Genomic DNA, 18603 nt, shown 5'->3' on the forward strand with positions numbered 1-18603 from the left:
ATTGGCTAGGCTGGTCTCAAACTTCTGACCTTGTGATTCACCCACCTCAGCCTCCTCAAATTCTGGGACTACAGGCATGAGCCACTGTGCCTGGCCAACATGAGCTATTTCTTATAAATGCCTGCATTAAAGAAAAATGAAATTTAAGGCTAACCAATCAGAAGCTGCCAACTAACTCTTAACACCAGGACTAGCATGCCCTACCTTTAATCAACATATCCTTCATCACACAGGTGAGATGTCCCCTCTCTCAGGCAGCTCTCCATGACTACACCCCAGGCTGGACAGGGGCTTCTCTCGGCTTAGCTCCATCAGAACAGTTAGGACACTCTACTGTGATCTTCTGTGTACTTGACTAATCTTCCAAATAACTCATGAGCCCTCTGAACACAGGGACCATGTATTATTCATCCGTGAGTCTCCAGGAGCAAGCACAAGATCTGGTCCAGCTCTCAGTTGCTGAACATTGTCTACCTGATATTTCATCATGTCAGTTTCCTCCTCAAGAAGTTACAGGGTCTTCTGGTTGCCTGTTCTATCAAATGAATCATCTGGCTTTGAAGATGGCTTTTCCACATACATCCAAATAGATTCCTACATATGCACTTATAGCGGATATAACAGTTATTTTTTCCTTCTCTTACCTCCATGCTGTGCTGCCTTCTAGTTTTGATTCCTCTGTCTTAGATTCCTGGGTAATGACACTCATCCAAATCCTACCCGTTTTTCAAGGCTAAGCTCAAGGCTTGCCTTTATTGTGAAGCACTCTCTACCTATTGTATGCCGCATGGATTGCTCAGTTCTTAGACTTGTCTCCTAATGGTTTGTGTCAGTAGCCGGTATATGAGGACCAGGACTGAGAACTCTTAGTTCACCCTTGTTGAGTATAACAATGGGCACCTATAAATATTCATCTTGATATGGAAGGACTCAAAACTGAGTCTTTAGCCATAAACTGCCGGCTTTTAGGAATAATAGGGAGAATAAAACTTCATGTGTGATTGACACAATACATATTGTAGCTTAACATGTCCCCAGACCAACTGAAATGCCCTCATCTCAGTTAATGGCAAATCCTGTCAGCTCTGCATTCAAAATATATAGGACCTCTCTTTTTACCATCCCCTCCTAGTCTCTGGTCCAGGCCACCATCTTGCCTAGATTACGATGCAGTCTCCTAAGAGGTTACCCTCCTTCTGCCCTTGTGCCCAGCAATCTGATCTCAAAAGAGCAGAGAACAATCATAGCACTTTGAACTTTGCCTTCTTTCTGCACATCAGCTCCATGAGGACAGCTATTGTTTTGTTTACTGCTGCGCCCCCAGCAACTAATCAGGGGCTGGCCTACAGATAGTGCATTATCATCTTTTGAACGAACAGCAATTGCTTTGTGGTTGTGCAGCCACTAACTGATTGTACCTGCTGCCTTTCCTTGGCAGCGCATCATAATAGGATAAAAGCCACGGGAATAATTCAATTGTCAGGGTCAGCGATGTCCTCTGGGACTTTCTTTCAACTTGCATTAAGTCCAAGAGCCTCTTTGCAAATGAGAGCATGACACTAACATGAAGCACATCAGCGTGGCTTTCTAACCTCCACGCCTGCCCAAGATGGGACAGGGTGAGTTCACTGCTCTGACCTCTCACCAGACATTACTTGCTTTCCAAAAAGATCCAAGGATTCTGGGATGTGGAGATATTACTGAACTCAATATGTGTATATTTAAACATTTACTTCGCTGTTCCCACACACTTATATTCTTCCCAAGAACACCCCTGGGTGTATCAGAAGAAATTTAAAAATGTAAAAGTGTATTTGTAGTAGAAAAGTATACCCTTGATGGTCTTTGTCAAGTACTCACCACTGTCAATTGCCAGGAAGAGAGCAGTGTACACGCTGTTGTCGACAAATGGGGACTCACGGTCCAGCACAGCTGTGGTGTCAACAGTCCCATTGATGGGGTTAATATTCAGCCAACCTGCTGGGTCCTTGTAAATAGAATACCTGAAAACAAATCCCAACAATGTCACACTCTGCATTCAAAGTAGATTCAAGAAACATTTACAGAGTGTAGGGCATGAGCTCCTATGCTAGGTGCTGGATTATAGGTAACAAAAACCCAAAACCATCATTTCTGTTACAGTTGCTCATTCACAAAGTCACGAGGCCACTGACTCTGGGTCTGCTTTGTGTTAAGCACTTTGCGTGTGTGCCTCCTTTATTCCTCTTGACACTCCTAGGAGGAAGATGCTGTTGCCATCTGCCCAGCTCTCACAGAGGCAAAGCAGAGTTCACAGTCCAAATCCTGAGTCCATGTCCAGTCTTGTATCTTTTACTCCTGGGATACATCTTGTCTGTGGACTAGTGGGAGAGTTGCAGTTGTGAAGGTACAAGCAGGGCACATCAATGCTTGGAGGAAGAACTCACTACCTCTGATCCAGGGCAATACTGGACACCTCACAGGGAATGCAGCATCCAGACCAAGACAGGAGGAACAGATAGGATGTCATCAGAGATGGAGAGGACGGAAAAACCAGGAAAAGAGAATATGAGTTAACAAATTGTATCAGTCCATCTTCACACTGTGATAAAGACATACTCAAGACTGGGTGATCTACAAGAGAAAGAGTTTTAATAGACTCACAGTTCCATGTGGCTGAGGAGGGCTTACAATCATGGCAGAAGGTGAAAGGCACGGCAGACAAGAGAGAATGAAACCAAGCAAAATGCATTTCCCCTTATAAAACCATCGTATCTCCTGGGACTTATTAACTATCACGAGAACAGCATGGGAAAGACCTGCCTCTACGATTCGATTACCTCCCACAGGGTCCCTCCCATAAGACATGGGAATGCAAGATGAGATTTGGGTGGGGACACAGCCAAACTATATTACAGATGGAACAGAGACATTCATTACGATGTAGGTTACATGAGGGCAAGAAATTTGTTCACTGCTGTGACACCAGCTGCTTGAACACTGCTTAGCACATATGCGACACTCAATAAATATTTGCTGGGCAAATGAATATTCAGGGACTAGAACGTAGAGTGTTGTGTTTGAAACAGCTTCTTTAAGGGAACTAAAAGTTAATGAGTTTTGAGAAACAGATTAGACAAGATTACAGAGAACCTGAACTACTGTTTTAAGGGGTTTGGACTTTGGATAATGGGAAACCATCCAAGATTTTAAAATGTTACTTGTTTTGAGGTTGCTTTTTTGAAGTTTAAATAATATAGAGATGCACCGAGTAAGAAATAATAGTCTTATCTATCAGGGAGACTCAAATTGGGCATGATTCAGCTTTCTTTGAATTGGGTTGCTTGGATAATATGCCACTTGGAGACCTAAGCCAGAAAGATGCTGTTGGCACTTTTCTGCCATTTCCTACTGCTCTTTGAAGTATATCCCCAGGAAGAGACATGGGAACTGATAGCTCCTTGGTTTGGTAAAGATGCATGAGGTTGATTTTCTCTGCTTTGTATGGCCAGGTTTTGGTCTAACGATGTTTAAAACCTGATTTAACCAACAGGATTGAAAATCTCCAACTGAAGGGCTTGGAGCAAATGACTGTCAAGTCTTCACAGGGAAAAAGATATCTACCTCCTAATCCTGGAACTTGGGAATGTTACCTTATAGAGCAAAGACTTTGCAGAGCTAAGGATTTTGAGATGAGATTGTTTTGCATTCTCTGGGGGTGTTTGAGGGGTGCTAAGTGCAATCACAAGTGTCCTCAGGGGGAGGCAGAGGGAGATGTGAGACACAGAAAAGAAGAAGACCACATGACTGTGGAGGCAGAGATTGGAGTGATGCGGCCACAAACCAAGGAATGCTGCAGCCACCAGAAGTGGGGAGTGGCAGGAAGGATCCTCCCCTAGACCTCTAGATGGAGCATGGCCCTACCAACACCTTGGTTTTGACTCAGTGAGACTGATTTTGGACTTCTGGCCTCCAGAACTGTGGGAGAATAAATTTCTAGCCTCCATGTCTGCAATAATTTGTTACCATGGCATTACTGATTTATTATAGTAGGTATAATATCCCTACGTACAGATGAGACACAAACCAACAGCTACTCAAGTCGTACAGTCAGGATGTGGGCCCAGGTGGTCTGACCTCGGAGCTGCGACCCTGAACCCACACTCAAAACTGCTTCCCAGCTAACTTAGTGACTCAGGGTGGGTGGTCAGCAGGTATGTTTCATCTGAAGGATCTTACTTTGAAAAAGATACTGAATTCTGAGAAAAGGTGGCCTGTGAGGATAGTTAGGTTGAATCGAAGTGTGGTAGGTGGGATTATTCAGATGTAGGTGGAAGCAAAGGGGCTGCCTCCTGTGTGGCCAAGGAGAAGAAGAACTGCCCTTGTCCATGACTTAAAGGTCATCTTGGGGGCAGCAATGGGATTGTTACCTGGGAGAGGCTGTGGTCACTGAAGAAGGGATGGTCAACTTGGGTTGTTGAGAAGGGGAGCCAGGGAATAAGAAATTGCTGGCTGACAAAGGGAATGGGCATCTATGCAGTCACCACAAGCCTCACGGCGCCCCAGGACAGACAGCAGTTCACCTACCACCCTCGCCTGGCCACCATCCAGAGCCCCTCTGAGTGCTCCTAGCGTCTCCTGGAGTCTTAGCACCAACCGCCTGGAGGTCTTTGGGCTTCCAGTCGGCATTACCAGATGCTCTGATGCAGCGCTGTTGTAAATTTAATTCACATGGAGGCACTCTGGTTTGGTATCATTCCTTTTTGTGTTGGGGTCATGTGAACTGACCCGAGAATCAAATCAAGTTTTTGCCCTGCAAAGTGGATGCACCAGACTCCCCAGCTGCAGAAGGATGGCAGGAGAGGCTCCTGCTGATGCTTCCTGGAAGACGTCTGGTCTGTTCTTTCCTAAAACAGCCTCGGGGTGCAGCCTCCATTTAATATTAATAGTAACACAGCTGCAGCAGCATGGAGCCTTACATTGCACCGGCTGGGCACCGCTCCAGGAGCCTCCAGCATCTACGTCTTTAGCCCGCACACCAGCACTGGGAGGTTGATAATATTATTCCTCCCCTTTTACAGATGAGGAACTGAGAGGCCTAGAGACATGTGAACTTTGCCGAGGTCATTGGCTAGTATGGGGCATGGTTGGGATTTGGAAGCTGGCTCTCTGGTGCCAAGGCCTGCTGTCACCCTCTGTGCTGCCTCTGCCCAGCTGTTCACATCGCCAGCATCACATGGCCATTACAGTCATGGACTTTGGAGAGAAAAGGACCTGGGTTCTAACTTTGAGCTTAGCAAGCTACTTCTCTGTGTTTCCGCTTCCTCCTCTGTGACTTGGGGACAGTCCTGGTGGTGTTGTGGGGTAGCTGTGAGGGCAAACTGAGGCTGACACAAAGGGCTTGGTCTCGTGCAGGGCGCCCGCGGGAGAGCTGTTGCAGAGTCAGACTGTGGGTATGTTAGTGGCTTACTGGGGTCATGGCCTCATGTGTCCTCCCTGGTGTGACTCACACTGTCCCCTGGAATGTTTCAGAAACATCCAACTCAGCAGAGCCTCGGGGAACAATGTTTTGAAGCTGCAACTGTGACAGGGGACAGCTGGGGAGAACGAATGAGGCGAACGCGGGCTTCCACACGCCCTTGCTGCTGCAATGATCCTTTCACTATTTTGTGAAAACAGAAGCGATGAATTACTCATGAGAATGAACTGCTTTAAAAACACCAGCCTTTCATTTAAAGAGTCATTTATGCTTCCACCTGGCAAACTTCTACTGTGTTTCAAGACCCCACTCACACGTCTCCTCTCGTTCACCCAGTATGACTTTCCCAGTAAAATTAATCACCCTCAGTAGGTCTGTACGAGGCACATGCACTGGTAAAAATGCTTTTGGGAGCCTAACACGGGCCCTGATGCTCTGCCATCTCCATCAAACTCTAAGCTCCTTGGTGTCAGGACAGGTAAAAGTTGGTCATTAGACACACAGAATGTGTCCTTGGGCCCAGCTTGGTGCTAAACCCCTTAGGAGCATTACTACATTTATTTTTGTGATTCGCGACAACCTGATGAAGTGGGTATTGTCCTTGTTTTAAAGTTGAGGTAACCAAGAATCAGAGAGGCTTAGCAACTTGTCAAAAGCGGCCCAGTTAAGAAGAGGCAGAGCTGGAATGCAGCACAGCACGCTGGATTCCAGGGGCTGCACTTCTCGGTGCACAGTGCTTTTCATGCCCAAGGCCAGGGTTGTCTGCTCTGCACCCCCAGGGCCGAGTAGAGTGCCTGGATGCAGAGGGTGCCTGGTAAAGGTTTATCATATCTTTTCTCCTTCAGTTGGAACAATCATGGGGATGGAAAAAGCAAGCAAGCAAGCAAGCAAACAAACAAACAAACAAACAAAAAAAACAGGCAACTCATCAGGTAACAAGTTTCCTGTTGATCTAGGAGTGACTGGCAGTGGTTCAACATATTTGAAATAATGAAAGTTTTAAATGAACCGCATTCTATTCCCTGATTACTCAGCTCAGTTTAGAAAATAAATAAAAACTGAATTAAATACATTTGGCTTTCATGTTTGGTGTACAAGCAATGCTCTTTGATGCTCCCTCTGTCATTCCTTTTTTGTCTCACGATGCCATGATTTTGCTGTATGATTAACATGTTTGCTTGTTGCTTTTCAAAGAAATAGTTGTATTCAATAAAATGCTTAGAGACATGAACTCGGAGGCAGTCCTCAGAAACAATACTCAGCACGGTGAGGCCTGCTTGTGCCATATTTCTAGGGAAAGCCAGGGCTTGGATGATTTTACAGGACAGTGTCTCACTCTTTTCCTTCCTTAAAAAAATAATCAAGTATCTAGAGCTGTGCTATTTAACTGAGTTTTCACAGGACCCTTTCTGCTCCCCTCTGTTTGCTTATTTTATTCTATTTTTTGAGATGGTGTCTTGCTCTGTCACCCAGGCTGGAGTACAGTGGCAGTGATCTCGACCCACTGCAACCTCTGCCTCCTGGGTTCAAGCAATTTTCCTGCCTCAGCCTCCCAAATATCTGGGATTACAGGCACCTGCCGCCATGCCCGGCTAAATTTTGTACTTTTAGTAGAGCAGAGTTTCACCATGTTGGCCAGGCTGGTCTCGAACTCCTGACCTCAAGCAATCCACCTACTTTGGCCTCTCAAAGTGCTGGGGTTACAGGCATGAGCCACCGCACCCGGGCAGTTTGCTTATTTTATTTGGCGCCTCCTCCCATGGGAGACCTCAAGGGGGTATGCCCGCCCCACACATGCCCTGGAAGTCCAGCTTGCTGCTTCTACTCAGAACCACGCCTGCAGACAGAGGAGGACAGAGGGACACTCATTTGCTGAGCACCCATGTGATGCGAACTAAGAGCTGGGTGGAGACACTGAACGGTGGAGCCATCGTCCCCGATGTGGAGGGAGAACAGCTCAAGACCATGGAGCAGCCTGCTCACCCACTTCCTGGCTTCTGTGCACTTCTGTCCAATCAGCCTTTTTGACCAATTGGCCAGGCACGCTATGTAAATTTCTGACATTTTCAAAACTGCCTTTTTAATAAACCTTTCAATGTAAAATACCAATGTGCAAGATGTTTTCAATGCTTCTAGGCCTAAAAAATGCATACGCCTTATTAAATTGGAATTTCCGGGCAATTTATCTGTAATGTGAACTTTGCTTGTTACAGGACAAAAAATCAAATTAAAAACTGAGCTCATTTCAGCCTGTAATGTAGCTTCACAGAAGCTGCCCTGAGTGCTTGCCAAGCCTCAGCCTCTTCTGGGTGTCAGTGTTGGGAGATGCAGGACAAACTGATTAGCAGAATCCGAGTTGCAGGCAGTACGGTGGGGGTGACTGGGGCCTGCGCCACCCCGGGAGGTGGGCTCACTCTCAGCAGGGCCCCCTCGGAGCAGGGAAGAAAGCTTCCAGGCAAGTGGCCAGGGTCAGCTGTTGACCTGGAAGGACTTCCGGAGCTGAGGGCTGCCAGCCTCTGCCCTCAGGGGGCTCAAGTATTGGTGGGAAGGAGAAAGAGATCGAAGGTTTGACAAGTCGCTTCTGCAGGCTTCTTGGGGTCACTCGATTTCTGTGAGGTAGGGCAGCAGTCCCCAACCTCTTTGGCATGACGCACTGGTTTTGTGGAAGGCAATTTTTCCATGAACAGTTCGGGGATGGCTTGGAGATGAAACTGTTCCTCCTCAGTTCAGGCATTAGACTCTCGTAAGTAGTGCATAGCCTAGATCCCTTGCGTGTGCAGTACACAAGAGGGTCTGTGCTCCTAGGAGAATCTGATGTTGTGACCCAGGGGTTGGAGAACATCCGTGGCCCAGGGGTTGGGGACCCCTGATATAGGGGACCCACGTTTGCACGGCATAGGTGCCAATATTACACGACTTAGCATAGTTTTCCTTTCAACTTACAGTTAAAAATGTCACAAAGTAATATTGGGCAATTAGTGCACAATGGTCAAATGGATCGATGCAATATAACAGAGCACTAGACATGGCACAGATTATATACACATAAAACTTATATAGAGAGAGTTTATAGATATAGTAATAGATGGAACTATCTCTATATATGATATATATATGCATGCTGTATATATAGTTCCACCTATTATATACATAATATATACCTTATACTTTATAATATACTTTATATATAAAGTATATATACTTTATGCTAATATAACATTTATATAAAAGTATATATTACTTTATATAATATTACCTTTTAGTATATAAAAATTATATAAAAGTTTATATAATATAACCCATATATTAAAATATACTTTATAATATAATACATATGTAACTATATACATTATATATATATATAAAGTAGGATGGGAAAGACTATGAGAAACATAGAAAATAAAAACTACGAAAGGAGAGGAAATACGGAGTATTTTTATATTCCTACTGAAGGATACAAACAACCCTGTAAAACTGTAGGAAAGAAGGGAAACAGTAGGGGAATACTTCACACCCTACTTAATTCCAGTCCACTGGTTCCTGTATTTATTATTAAAAGCAGAACCAGAAAGACACAGAACTCCCAACTGAAGGAAATACACTATCTTAAAATAGCTCATGTAGCTATGGCTCTGAGTATAAAGTAAAGGGGATATTTCAAATCTTCTGACAAAATGTACAGATAAAATTGAAGGGCCAGTGAATTCCAGAATCCTAGATTAGTTAGATAGCCACAGCCCATCACAGTCCAGGGTACTGTTTTCTTCCTCTCCCAGGAAACCAGAGCCAAAGAAAGCAGTCTCAGTAAACAGAAAGGACTGCCATGGACTCTAGGGCCCTAGAGGATCCATCTGGACCTGCCTGACTTTCTACCCACATTTTCTATCTCTTTCCTCAGCCTCCTCAAGTTATAGACTCACTGGCCTTTCTTTTATTCCTTGAAATTAGCAAATTTCCCAGGGATGGGGATGCCACAACCAGCAGATGTGGACAAGAAGAGCTGCGCAGTGAGTGGTCTGGGCAGGGCCTCTTGGGGTTGGGAGGATGTGGTACTTCCTGCCTTGCCTATCCTGGAGCTATGACCTTCTGTGACTCCGTAACAGCTGAGAACTGGGCAGGAGCTCTTGACACCTCCGGCTCCTTCCCTGGATCCCCTTCCCAGGCATCCCAGAGCCCCTGGTGAAATCCTGTGGACGTCTGCTTGAGGCTCTAGCACATGACAATTCTGACTGGCATATGGCAGCTGGCATTTTCCGATGGCACATGGACCAAAACTTTGCTTTTTACAGACATTCGGACCCCTACCATGATGACAAGTAATATATATATCATACCCAAGAGAATCATCACCCTCCACACATGCAGTGGACCGAGGTAGCTGTGGTGTGGGTCCACTTTCTTTGGATCATTGTAGGAGGTAGGTGGTAAGACCACTAGGGATCATCTTTTGTGTAGACCACTGCAATGCACCTGTTTCTTTGCTTGTCTTCTGCTTGCTACAATCTATTCTCCAAAGAGCAGCCAGGGTTATATCACAGCATGTGAATCCCTGGCTTGAAACCCTCCAGTGACTTCCCATGGGGTATAGAATAAGATCCAAACTCATAACTATGGTCTCTAAGGTCCTAGAGGATCCATCTGGACCTGCCTGACTTTCTACCTGCGTTTTCTACCTCTTTCCTCAGCCTCCCTAAGTTACAGACTCACTGGCCTTCCTTTCATTCCTTGAAATTAGCAAATTATTTCTGGTCTCAACACCTTTCTACTTGCCTCATGGGATAAGTCATAGATTTTCTTATGTGTGTCTTATGCTTTGTAGGATCTCACTTCCAACACTGAGGCCTCTGTATTCCCTAGAGAAGTCACTCTGGATGGTCTGTCTAAAGTCCGCCTCCTTCGCTGGCCAACTCTACAACTTAGAGTGTGAGCTCCTAGGGTCAGTGACCTCATCTATCCTACTCAACCCTTCATACCTAGAATCTGGAAGAGTGGCCAGCACACACTGAATAGGTAGGTACTCAGTTGCTGAATGCATGCATGAGGGAACGAATGAGAGTACAAACCTTCTTTAACATGCATTGGTTGACCCATGTGCTAGGTGACCCAGAATTCTAAAGGGACTTCATCCTCAAGTGCTCATTCATCCCTCCCCCACAGGCAGATCTCTCAAAAGAGCCACTGGACCATCTGTCTCTCTTGCCCCAGCGAAACTCCCATTTCTTTGCTGCTCCAGACATTCATATCCCTTTAGTTGCCTTGGATCTGATATATGCTGTCAACAGGTGTTTAGTTAGGTGGGTTTGTGTGCTGGGGTTTCCGAAGACCACTGCCAGCTTCAGTGATTTGCCAGGAAGGCCCACAGAACGTAGCATATTGTCACATTCAATGACTAAAACTTATCACAGTGAAAATATGCAGGGAAAACAGCTCAGAAAAAAGGTACATGGGGGTAACATCCCTGGGAAACCAGGTACCAGCTTGCAGGGGTCCGCTCCCAGTGGGATCACACAGGATGTGCTTAATTTCAGCAGCAAGTTGTGACAACATACATGAAATGTTCTCCATCAGGGAAGCTCACCAAAGATTCAACGCCCAGGACTTTTTATCAGGGGCTGGTCACATAGGCACCCTCCACCTGGCATTAGCAAAATTCTTGACTCCCAGAGGGAAAGCAGAATTCAGCATAAACCATATTTGTTTGCACAAGCAGTTCAGGTGCAGTGAGCCACTCTTCTCAGTTAAGAGAGTGGGAACCCTCCTCACATCCATAATTCTGCACACCAGCTGAGGCCAACTTTGCAGGCAGGCCTTTCTAGGGACAGCGGTCTCAGGCCTGCTGTGTGAGCTCTTTTTTGCGTAGTCCATGATCAGGACAAGGAAATGGTGAATAAGAACAAATTCTACTTATCTTTAGAAATCACTACATTCCTGTTTCTCTTAAACCATGCCCTGCTTTTTTTTTGAGACTGAGTCTCACTTTGTTGCCCAGGCTGGAGTGCAGTGGCGCAATCTCAGCTCACCGCAACCTCCGCCTCCTGGGTTCAAGCGATTCTCCTGCCTCAGCCTCCCAAGTAGCTGGGACTACAGGTACATGCCACCATGCCTGGCTAATTTTTGTATGTTTAGTAGAGATGGGGTTTCACTATGTTGGCCAGGCTGGTCTCAAACTCTTGACCTTGTGGTCCACCTGCCTTGGCCTCCCAAAGTGTTGGGATTACAGGCCTGAGCCACCACGCCTGGCCCTAAACCCTTTTAATTCTAGAGACTACATATTGAAACCCCCAAAGAAGCTAGAATCACAAGAAAACATACTCTTGTAGGCACAGTGGTAGCTGGTGGCTTCAACTCCACTTGCATTTACCCAAGGAAACACTGATTTGGTCCTCTGTGTAATTGCAGAAAATTCAGACAATACGAAAAAAAGGAAAAAATAAAAATCACCCTAATCCACTTCCAGAGATAAGCACTATTAATATTTTTGTCTAGAGGCTTCCAGCCTATGTGTCGATGTATACATACACACACACACACAATTTTTAATGTGACGTACTATTCACTTGCTCATTTGGAATCAATATTTGCTGGGTGTCTGTTACCTGCCAGGCCCCGAACTTGGTGTTGGGAAGACAGCAGTGTATTCCTCCCAGGTTTTGGAACTTACACTCCAGCAGGGAGACAGGATATAAATTAGTAATTACACAAATGGTTATTTAATTACCCTCGTGACAAGGGCCATGCCAGCAGGCTCCCTCACATCGTAAATCATGCGTTGTGAGTGTTTTCCTATTTTTCAGCATTTACTTTCTGCTGTTGTATCTATAACTGGAAGCACACATTCATCGATCACTGAGGAGGTGGTGTACGATGTATGCATTTGTATACATTACTGTCTGCCATTGCCTCATCAACTTGGGAGGTCGATATTACCACCCTCATTTTACAGACGAGAAAACAAAGGCTCAGAGTGGTCTAGGAGCTTGCCCGAGTCATGCAGCTTTCAAGCAGCAGAAGTGTGGTTCCAACGTGGATCTCTGCCTCCCAAGCATGGTTTGATTTTTGTTTGCCCTGTGAATAGCCCACGAGAGTTGGGCATTTATCTGTGCCACTGGTTCTCCAGTTTGGGAGTGTACCAGAACAATCAGGGCTGTTGATGATATGATGGGACCTTTCCATTTTTAACATGTTTTCCAGGTGGCTCTGATTCACCGAAGTTTGAGAACCACCATTCTGAGAATAATGATTTAAACTCTGAGCTGGAACCCAGGTCTATGTCCCACAGCTGGGCTTTCCTTAATGGGGAATAACTCAGGAACACAGGACTGGAATTTACAAGATGGTAATATTTCCTAAAAAAAAAAAACGCTATTAAATCGATATAAAACTTTCTTAAAACTCTATTTCTGTTTATAAAAATCATACACATTTGAGAAAGGTTTAAAATTATACAGCACATGTGTGTGAATTTAATATCTTCATCACTATCATCACTAGCAATGGTGAAACAATATTGGCTTAAACTGTTATTTTATTGGAAGGCTCTTAGTAACTTCGAAGTCAAACTTCGAGACTTACCACTGAGATAAACTACTCAGTTGTGATGTAGGTATCAAGGAACTCGTGTCTAACAGTGCCTAGTAATAACTGAAGTCTGAGAATGATTTAGTCTAGGAAATAGGTGCTCTTTGCCATGTAGTCACTTTCAATAGTGGGCAGGAAAGGGGTGGGGCCACAGCTAGGTGCCACTGATGGTGGGCGTGCTCAGCGTGAATTACGGGCATGCCTGCAGACAAACGCCTGAGAACCACCGTTCTGAGCTGCCACCCTTTCCTGTGGACTCTCTGACCTCTTCCTCTGTGTGTGAGCCCCACGTGCACCGAGCCTTCCCTGGTAAACAATGGAACTGACATTTCCTGGGCACCGGCTACTTGCCAGGGACTGCACACATCTTCTCTAAAAACCTTCTCACCACCTGTTCCAGGCAGGCAAGTCTGCTCCTAGTTTCTCCTGGCAAAGGTCATACCTGGTGTCTTGTTCAAGGCCATTAATTCTTTGTTAGGTTTTACCAAAGATCTCCCAACTGCTGCAATAGGACCTTTTTGTACCTGCAATAGGATTTTGCTGCAGCCAGACTCTTCCTAGTCAGGGCTTGCTAGTCCATTTTGCAGATTTATTTCTAGGGGTGATTGACATAGTTTCACCTATGCCCTCACTGCCACTGCTCCCCACCCCATTTTTGAAACCTAAGTGAATGCAGCAGTTATTAGAGCAGGGAAACAATGTCTTCACAGCTTTGTAAGTGTCTTTGCAAAGACATTTATATCCCATATAAAGGGACATTTGACACTTCATAAGGATCATTTCATTGTTGCTTTTGACCAAATTGATTGCAAAGCAGTACCGAGAAATACAAAGAGATTCAGGGTATAAAGCCACATATTTAACAATGTCATACACATTAAGTAAATTAGGAAATAAAAAATTAAATAGTAATTAAACATTGAGAGACTAGGACCTTAACATATTTAGTTACCATATCAACAGGCTGTGACTTCAGAAGCTATCTGATTTCTGAAATCCAGAAACACACTTATCAATCCTAGATGAAAACAGGGATTGAACACTCTTAGTATGGGTCAAAGTGTTATACAGTTGCTTAAAGTGCAACCACAACAGGAATTGAACACTCTTAGTGTGGGTGAAAGCATTACACAGATGCTTTAAGGTGCAACCACAAGAGAGCTTTCATGATTAATGATCATTATCATTATTAATGACCGATCAAGCCTGATCCTATATGTAGTCTAGGTCTAGGGTTAAATTTGCTACATCCATGTGTCCAGATTGGGTGATTTTTTCTAAGCAGTAGAAACTGGGCTCGGAAAAGAACAGGATGACTTGGAGTTTGGTACCAGTTAGTAGCAATGTAAGCTTTCCTTGGTGTGAGGCTTTCCATCCATTCATTCACACTCTCTTTGTTCAGTGTGTTTTATCTTTTTCCCCTCATTCCGAGGCCTGAGAATACAAATATGAACAAGACCCACAAGGACTGCTCATCACCCCAGTATTCCATTTACAACGTCAGGAACGAACTCCCGACCGGGCCTCTAATTTTCTCTTGCAGTCAAATATCCCTGCTTACACCTGGTATTTACCTGGTCAGCAGACCTCGTGAGTCATCTCCCATTGACAAAACCACCCCAAAGATGCACCAGTCCAGCACAAAGTATCACTGTCAATCTCACAAAAGTTGCAGGGTTCCAGGAGGATGCTCAGAGTATACGAATTATGCTAAGTGAAATAAGCCAAGCCCAGAAGAACACATACTTTATTATTTCATGTATCTGTGGAATCTAAAGGAGTCAAATTCATGGCAGCAGGGAGAGGGCTGAGGAAGGGGGAGATGTTGATCAAAGTTTCTATGTATACAAAGACCAAATAATCACATCATACCTCATAAATATATACAATTATTATGTGCCAATTACAAGTAAAGCAATAAAAGAAGAAAAAAAGGAATCATAAGTAAATCCATGACAAGTGAAAACGCAACGGAGAGAAGGGAATCAATGATTGAAGGAGAGAAAGGAGAGTGGATTTATAGCTGCTTCGAAAGACTGATTTGACTGGCAAAGGACCGGGGAGAGGTCCTTTGGGAAAGGAACAAAGCCCGTGAGTGGTTAGGAAAGATAACCTCTTTACAAATGTGTGGCATAAGCCGAGCACAAGGTGAAGTATGGCATGGAGTGTCATGGGATGCTGTAAAAATTATGTCACAAGCAAAGCAATTCTTGGTTCATCTGTGTTCACTCTGAGACTAGCCTATTATTGGGGTTGAACTTATAAAAAAACTTCTGTTCATCATTTTTTTCTCCAAAATAAAGTGATCAAATTGTCCCACAGAACTGATGCTTATTATTATTTTTTTTGAATAACCACAGAAATTGACCTTTCCAGTCTTAAAACTTGAGAAAGTTACAACAGTCTTATCTGAGTTCCTTTCTCAAGAAGCCAACCATCAGGTCTCCCAGATAAAATCAAGGAGCTGAAACTCACCAGACCACTGCCTCTGGACAATGAGGAGCCAGACCCCTCATCCATCAGGATTGCCTAAGGACCATCTGCTTCCTACTGGCCAACTTCTCTTCCTTGCCTCTCTTTAATCCCTGTTTTCCCATGCATGGTTACGTTTCCTCTCTGGTGCATTAACCCCTCATTTCAGAGATGGATATGAGACTCCCATTTCCTTGGCTACAGCAGCACCCGATTAAAGACTTCTTCCCTGGCTTTTGTCTTGTTGTCTCAGTGATTGACTTTCTGTGTGGTGAACAGTAGGACTCAGACCAAACCCCTGGTGCTTCGGTAACAATTATATCTTAACCAAACATATCTATTTTCTTTCAGTTTTGAGTCACACTTTGGTCCTCAGTTTAAATTGATTCATGGTAAGCTGCATTTTTGTGCTTCCAGTCTTCTTTTGGTAAGGGCTGTTGGTGGTCCCTGTTCTTCAGTTCATGATTTAGAGTACATGGATGGTCACGGGAGGGGAGGCAGGGCTTTGGGGTTTATCTGGTGACTAAACACTAATAACACTTTATTATAAGAGTAAAAAGCAGAATAAAATATTCTGATGCTCTGCTTCAGAGTTTCTGATAAGGCCCTCCACAGTGCACAACCTGGAACAGGGGCTCTCTGCCTAGGTCTCGGGATGCACTGCTTGCAGGGCACGTTCCACTTTTGCTCACTTATGCCAAGGCATAGTGGTGTCTGGACAGGTGCTCCGTTTCCCAGGGTGGTTTATCTCAAACAAACATGCTCACTGGGAGAGCAAATCGGGATGTCAGAAGACTAGAATGAGAAAGTTAATCACCCCTCTGCCTTTGTTCTCAGAGTTTATTTTTATTGGGTGATTAATCGACACATCTTGGCCTTTGCTCTGGCACCTGGGTCTCTGAGTCCAGCTCAGACCAAGCTGAGCAGGAATATTGGCGCTTTCAAGAAGTCAATAAATGAAGCCAGCTGCCGCCGGGACCACAGTGAGATAGATGGCTGAGTCTTGCATTATGCCTTGAAGGTCAGTGAATGTGGTCTGGCCAGCTGCCAAGCAAAGAGATTCTTAGAGGCAGCTATGCTTAGCTTAGGTGATGACTGGACCTCCCTCTCCAGTGGCATCCTAGTAGAGAGCCATCCACAGAAACTGCATTCCTGATGGAGGCCAGGCTACTGGGAGAGCTGCAGGGTCCCTGGGAGACAGAAGTATCTGGGTTTCACATGGAGAGAGCTCACCCAGGAGCACAAGTCCAGTGTGCTCTCACGGATCACCATCTGGAGGCACCATCGCCAAAACAGGTGACGCTGCTGGCTCTTCTGTGAAGGAGCTGGAGGGTTATTTCCACCACCGAGTGCTCAGAACCACACATTCCCAGCCCTGTGTACTGATTTCCAGTGTTCATTCAATACATATGTCTGACCACCTTCTATCTTCCCAGTACTCTTTTAGGGACTGGAGAGTTTGCAGGGATCAAGGTGGGGAGCCTCCTGCCCTCGTGATGCGTATCTTCACCAAGGCCATTTACCATCTGTTGTTGTAACTTTCACACAAGATAGTGAGCTCCCAGGGATGGACTTTGTCTTTCTCTCTTCATGTAGGCAGTGACTGGCCACATGTCTGGCCACACAGGTCGTGGTTAAAGATGGGTGAGTGAATGGGCAGAAAAGTCAACGTGTCAGAAGCAGGTGGAAGAGCAGCCTGGAATTCCAAGGAGGATTTCAAGGCTATGTGATGACAAGCACGACTGAATCCCTGCAGGAAGCAGCTGGGTTTGGTGCCCCTGGTATGGTCAGCGGTGTCAAGCACCGAGATCAGCAAGGAGGATGAGATGCATCCTGGGCCTGCAAGCATCCCGCTGTACAAGGATGCCAGCTGTCTCTACACATAGCAACGTCAGTTGCCAGGAGGAATGTGGCTCAGCTGTGCTATCATCTTTCTGGATGTAGGAGGTTCTACATTAGCACTAGCGTAGAAACAGAATCTTACTGCAGTTTCTGAGTCCTCTATTCTGTTGCTCACAGAACAGGAGAGTGAGATTTAAAAAATGTACATCAGGTCCCCTTCAGGCTTCAAACCCTTTGGGGCTTCAGGGGCTGATCCCTGCTCACCTACCACCATCAACTCACCCTGTTCCCCAGTCCGGAGCTAGTCAGGCTATACTGTCCTCCCAGCCTTTGCACTAGCTGCTGGTTTCTCCCCTCACCTCTCCCCTTGGCTGGTTCATTATCATTCTTCAGCATGTCATCTCCCTCCTAACCAGCCCATCTAAGGTGGCCTTCTCCAGTTACTCTCCATCCCATTATGCTATTGACTCTCCCATGGGCTAGAGCTGTAAGCTATAATTACACCAGTTGTGTGAACAGACATTCATTGGCTTGTTCATTGCTGATTTTCCCACTAGAATGGAAACTCCACACTGTCTCGTTCACTGCTCTACTCAGGGCTAGTTAGGACCCGGCTCATAGTGTGAATTTCTCAATATTTTTTTGAATAAATAAATAAGCCAGGATGATTACCTTAGGTTGGATGTATGAAGAATAGCTAGCCTGTCCAAAACATTTACTTTCAGCCTTGTTATTTAATCTGAAAAGCAATATTCACAACTGGCATTTATCGACTACCTGCTACCTGTCATGCATCATTTAAATCTTTCACAAACATTTGAGCCAGTTTATGTACTAGAATTTTGCTCATTTTACATTTTCCTGTCTGAAGTCTAGAAAAAGAAAATGGGTACTTTCTGAATAAATCAACCTCTTCTAAACTGACTTTCCAGAAGATGAGAAAAGAATTCAGATAGAAAAAAACTAGGAAATAGCATTCTGGACATTGACCTTGGCAAATAATTTATGACGAAGTCCCCAAAAGCAACTGCACCAAAAACAAAAATTGGCAAAGAAACTATCAACAGAATAAACAGACAACCTATAGAATGGAAAGAAATATTCACAAACTATGCTTCCAACAAAGGTCTAATACCCAAAATCTATAAGGAACTTTAACAATCCAACAAGCAAACAACAACCCCATTAAAAAATGGTCAAATACATGAACAGACACTTTCAAAAGAACACAAACATGCAGTCAAAAAACATAT

At 44.8% G+C, this 18603-nt stretch overlaps 1 protein-coding gene across 1 annotated transcript in view; it reads right to left on the minus strand.

Annotated features, from left to right (window-relative positions):
* Positions 1 to 18603, minus strand: part of CDH13 (cadherin 13) — a 1182232-nt gene that overhangs the window by 49210 nt on the left and 1114419 nt on the right. The window contains exon 11 of the mRNA XM_017860982.1: positions 1861 to 2003. Coding sequence (XP_017716471.1) covers positions 1861 to 2003 — 143 coding nt within the window. The remainder of the gene's footprint in view (positions 1 to 1860; positions 2004 to 18603) is intronic.

Source organism: Rhinopithecus bieti, unplaced genomic scaffold (assembly GCF_001698545.2).
Source record: "Rhinopithecus bieti isolate Rb0 unplaced genomic scaffold, ASM169854v2 scaffold_1618, whole genome shotgun sequence".
NCBI classification, from domain to species: Eukaryota; Metazoa; Chordata; class Mammalia; order Primates; family Cercopithecidae; genus Rhinopithecus; species Rhinopithecus bieti.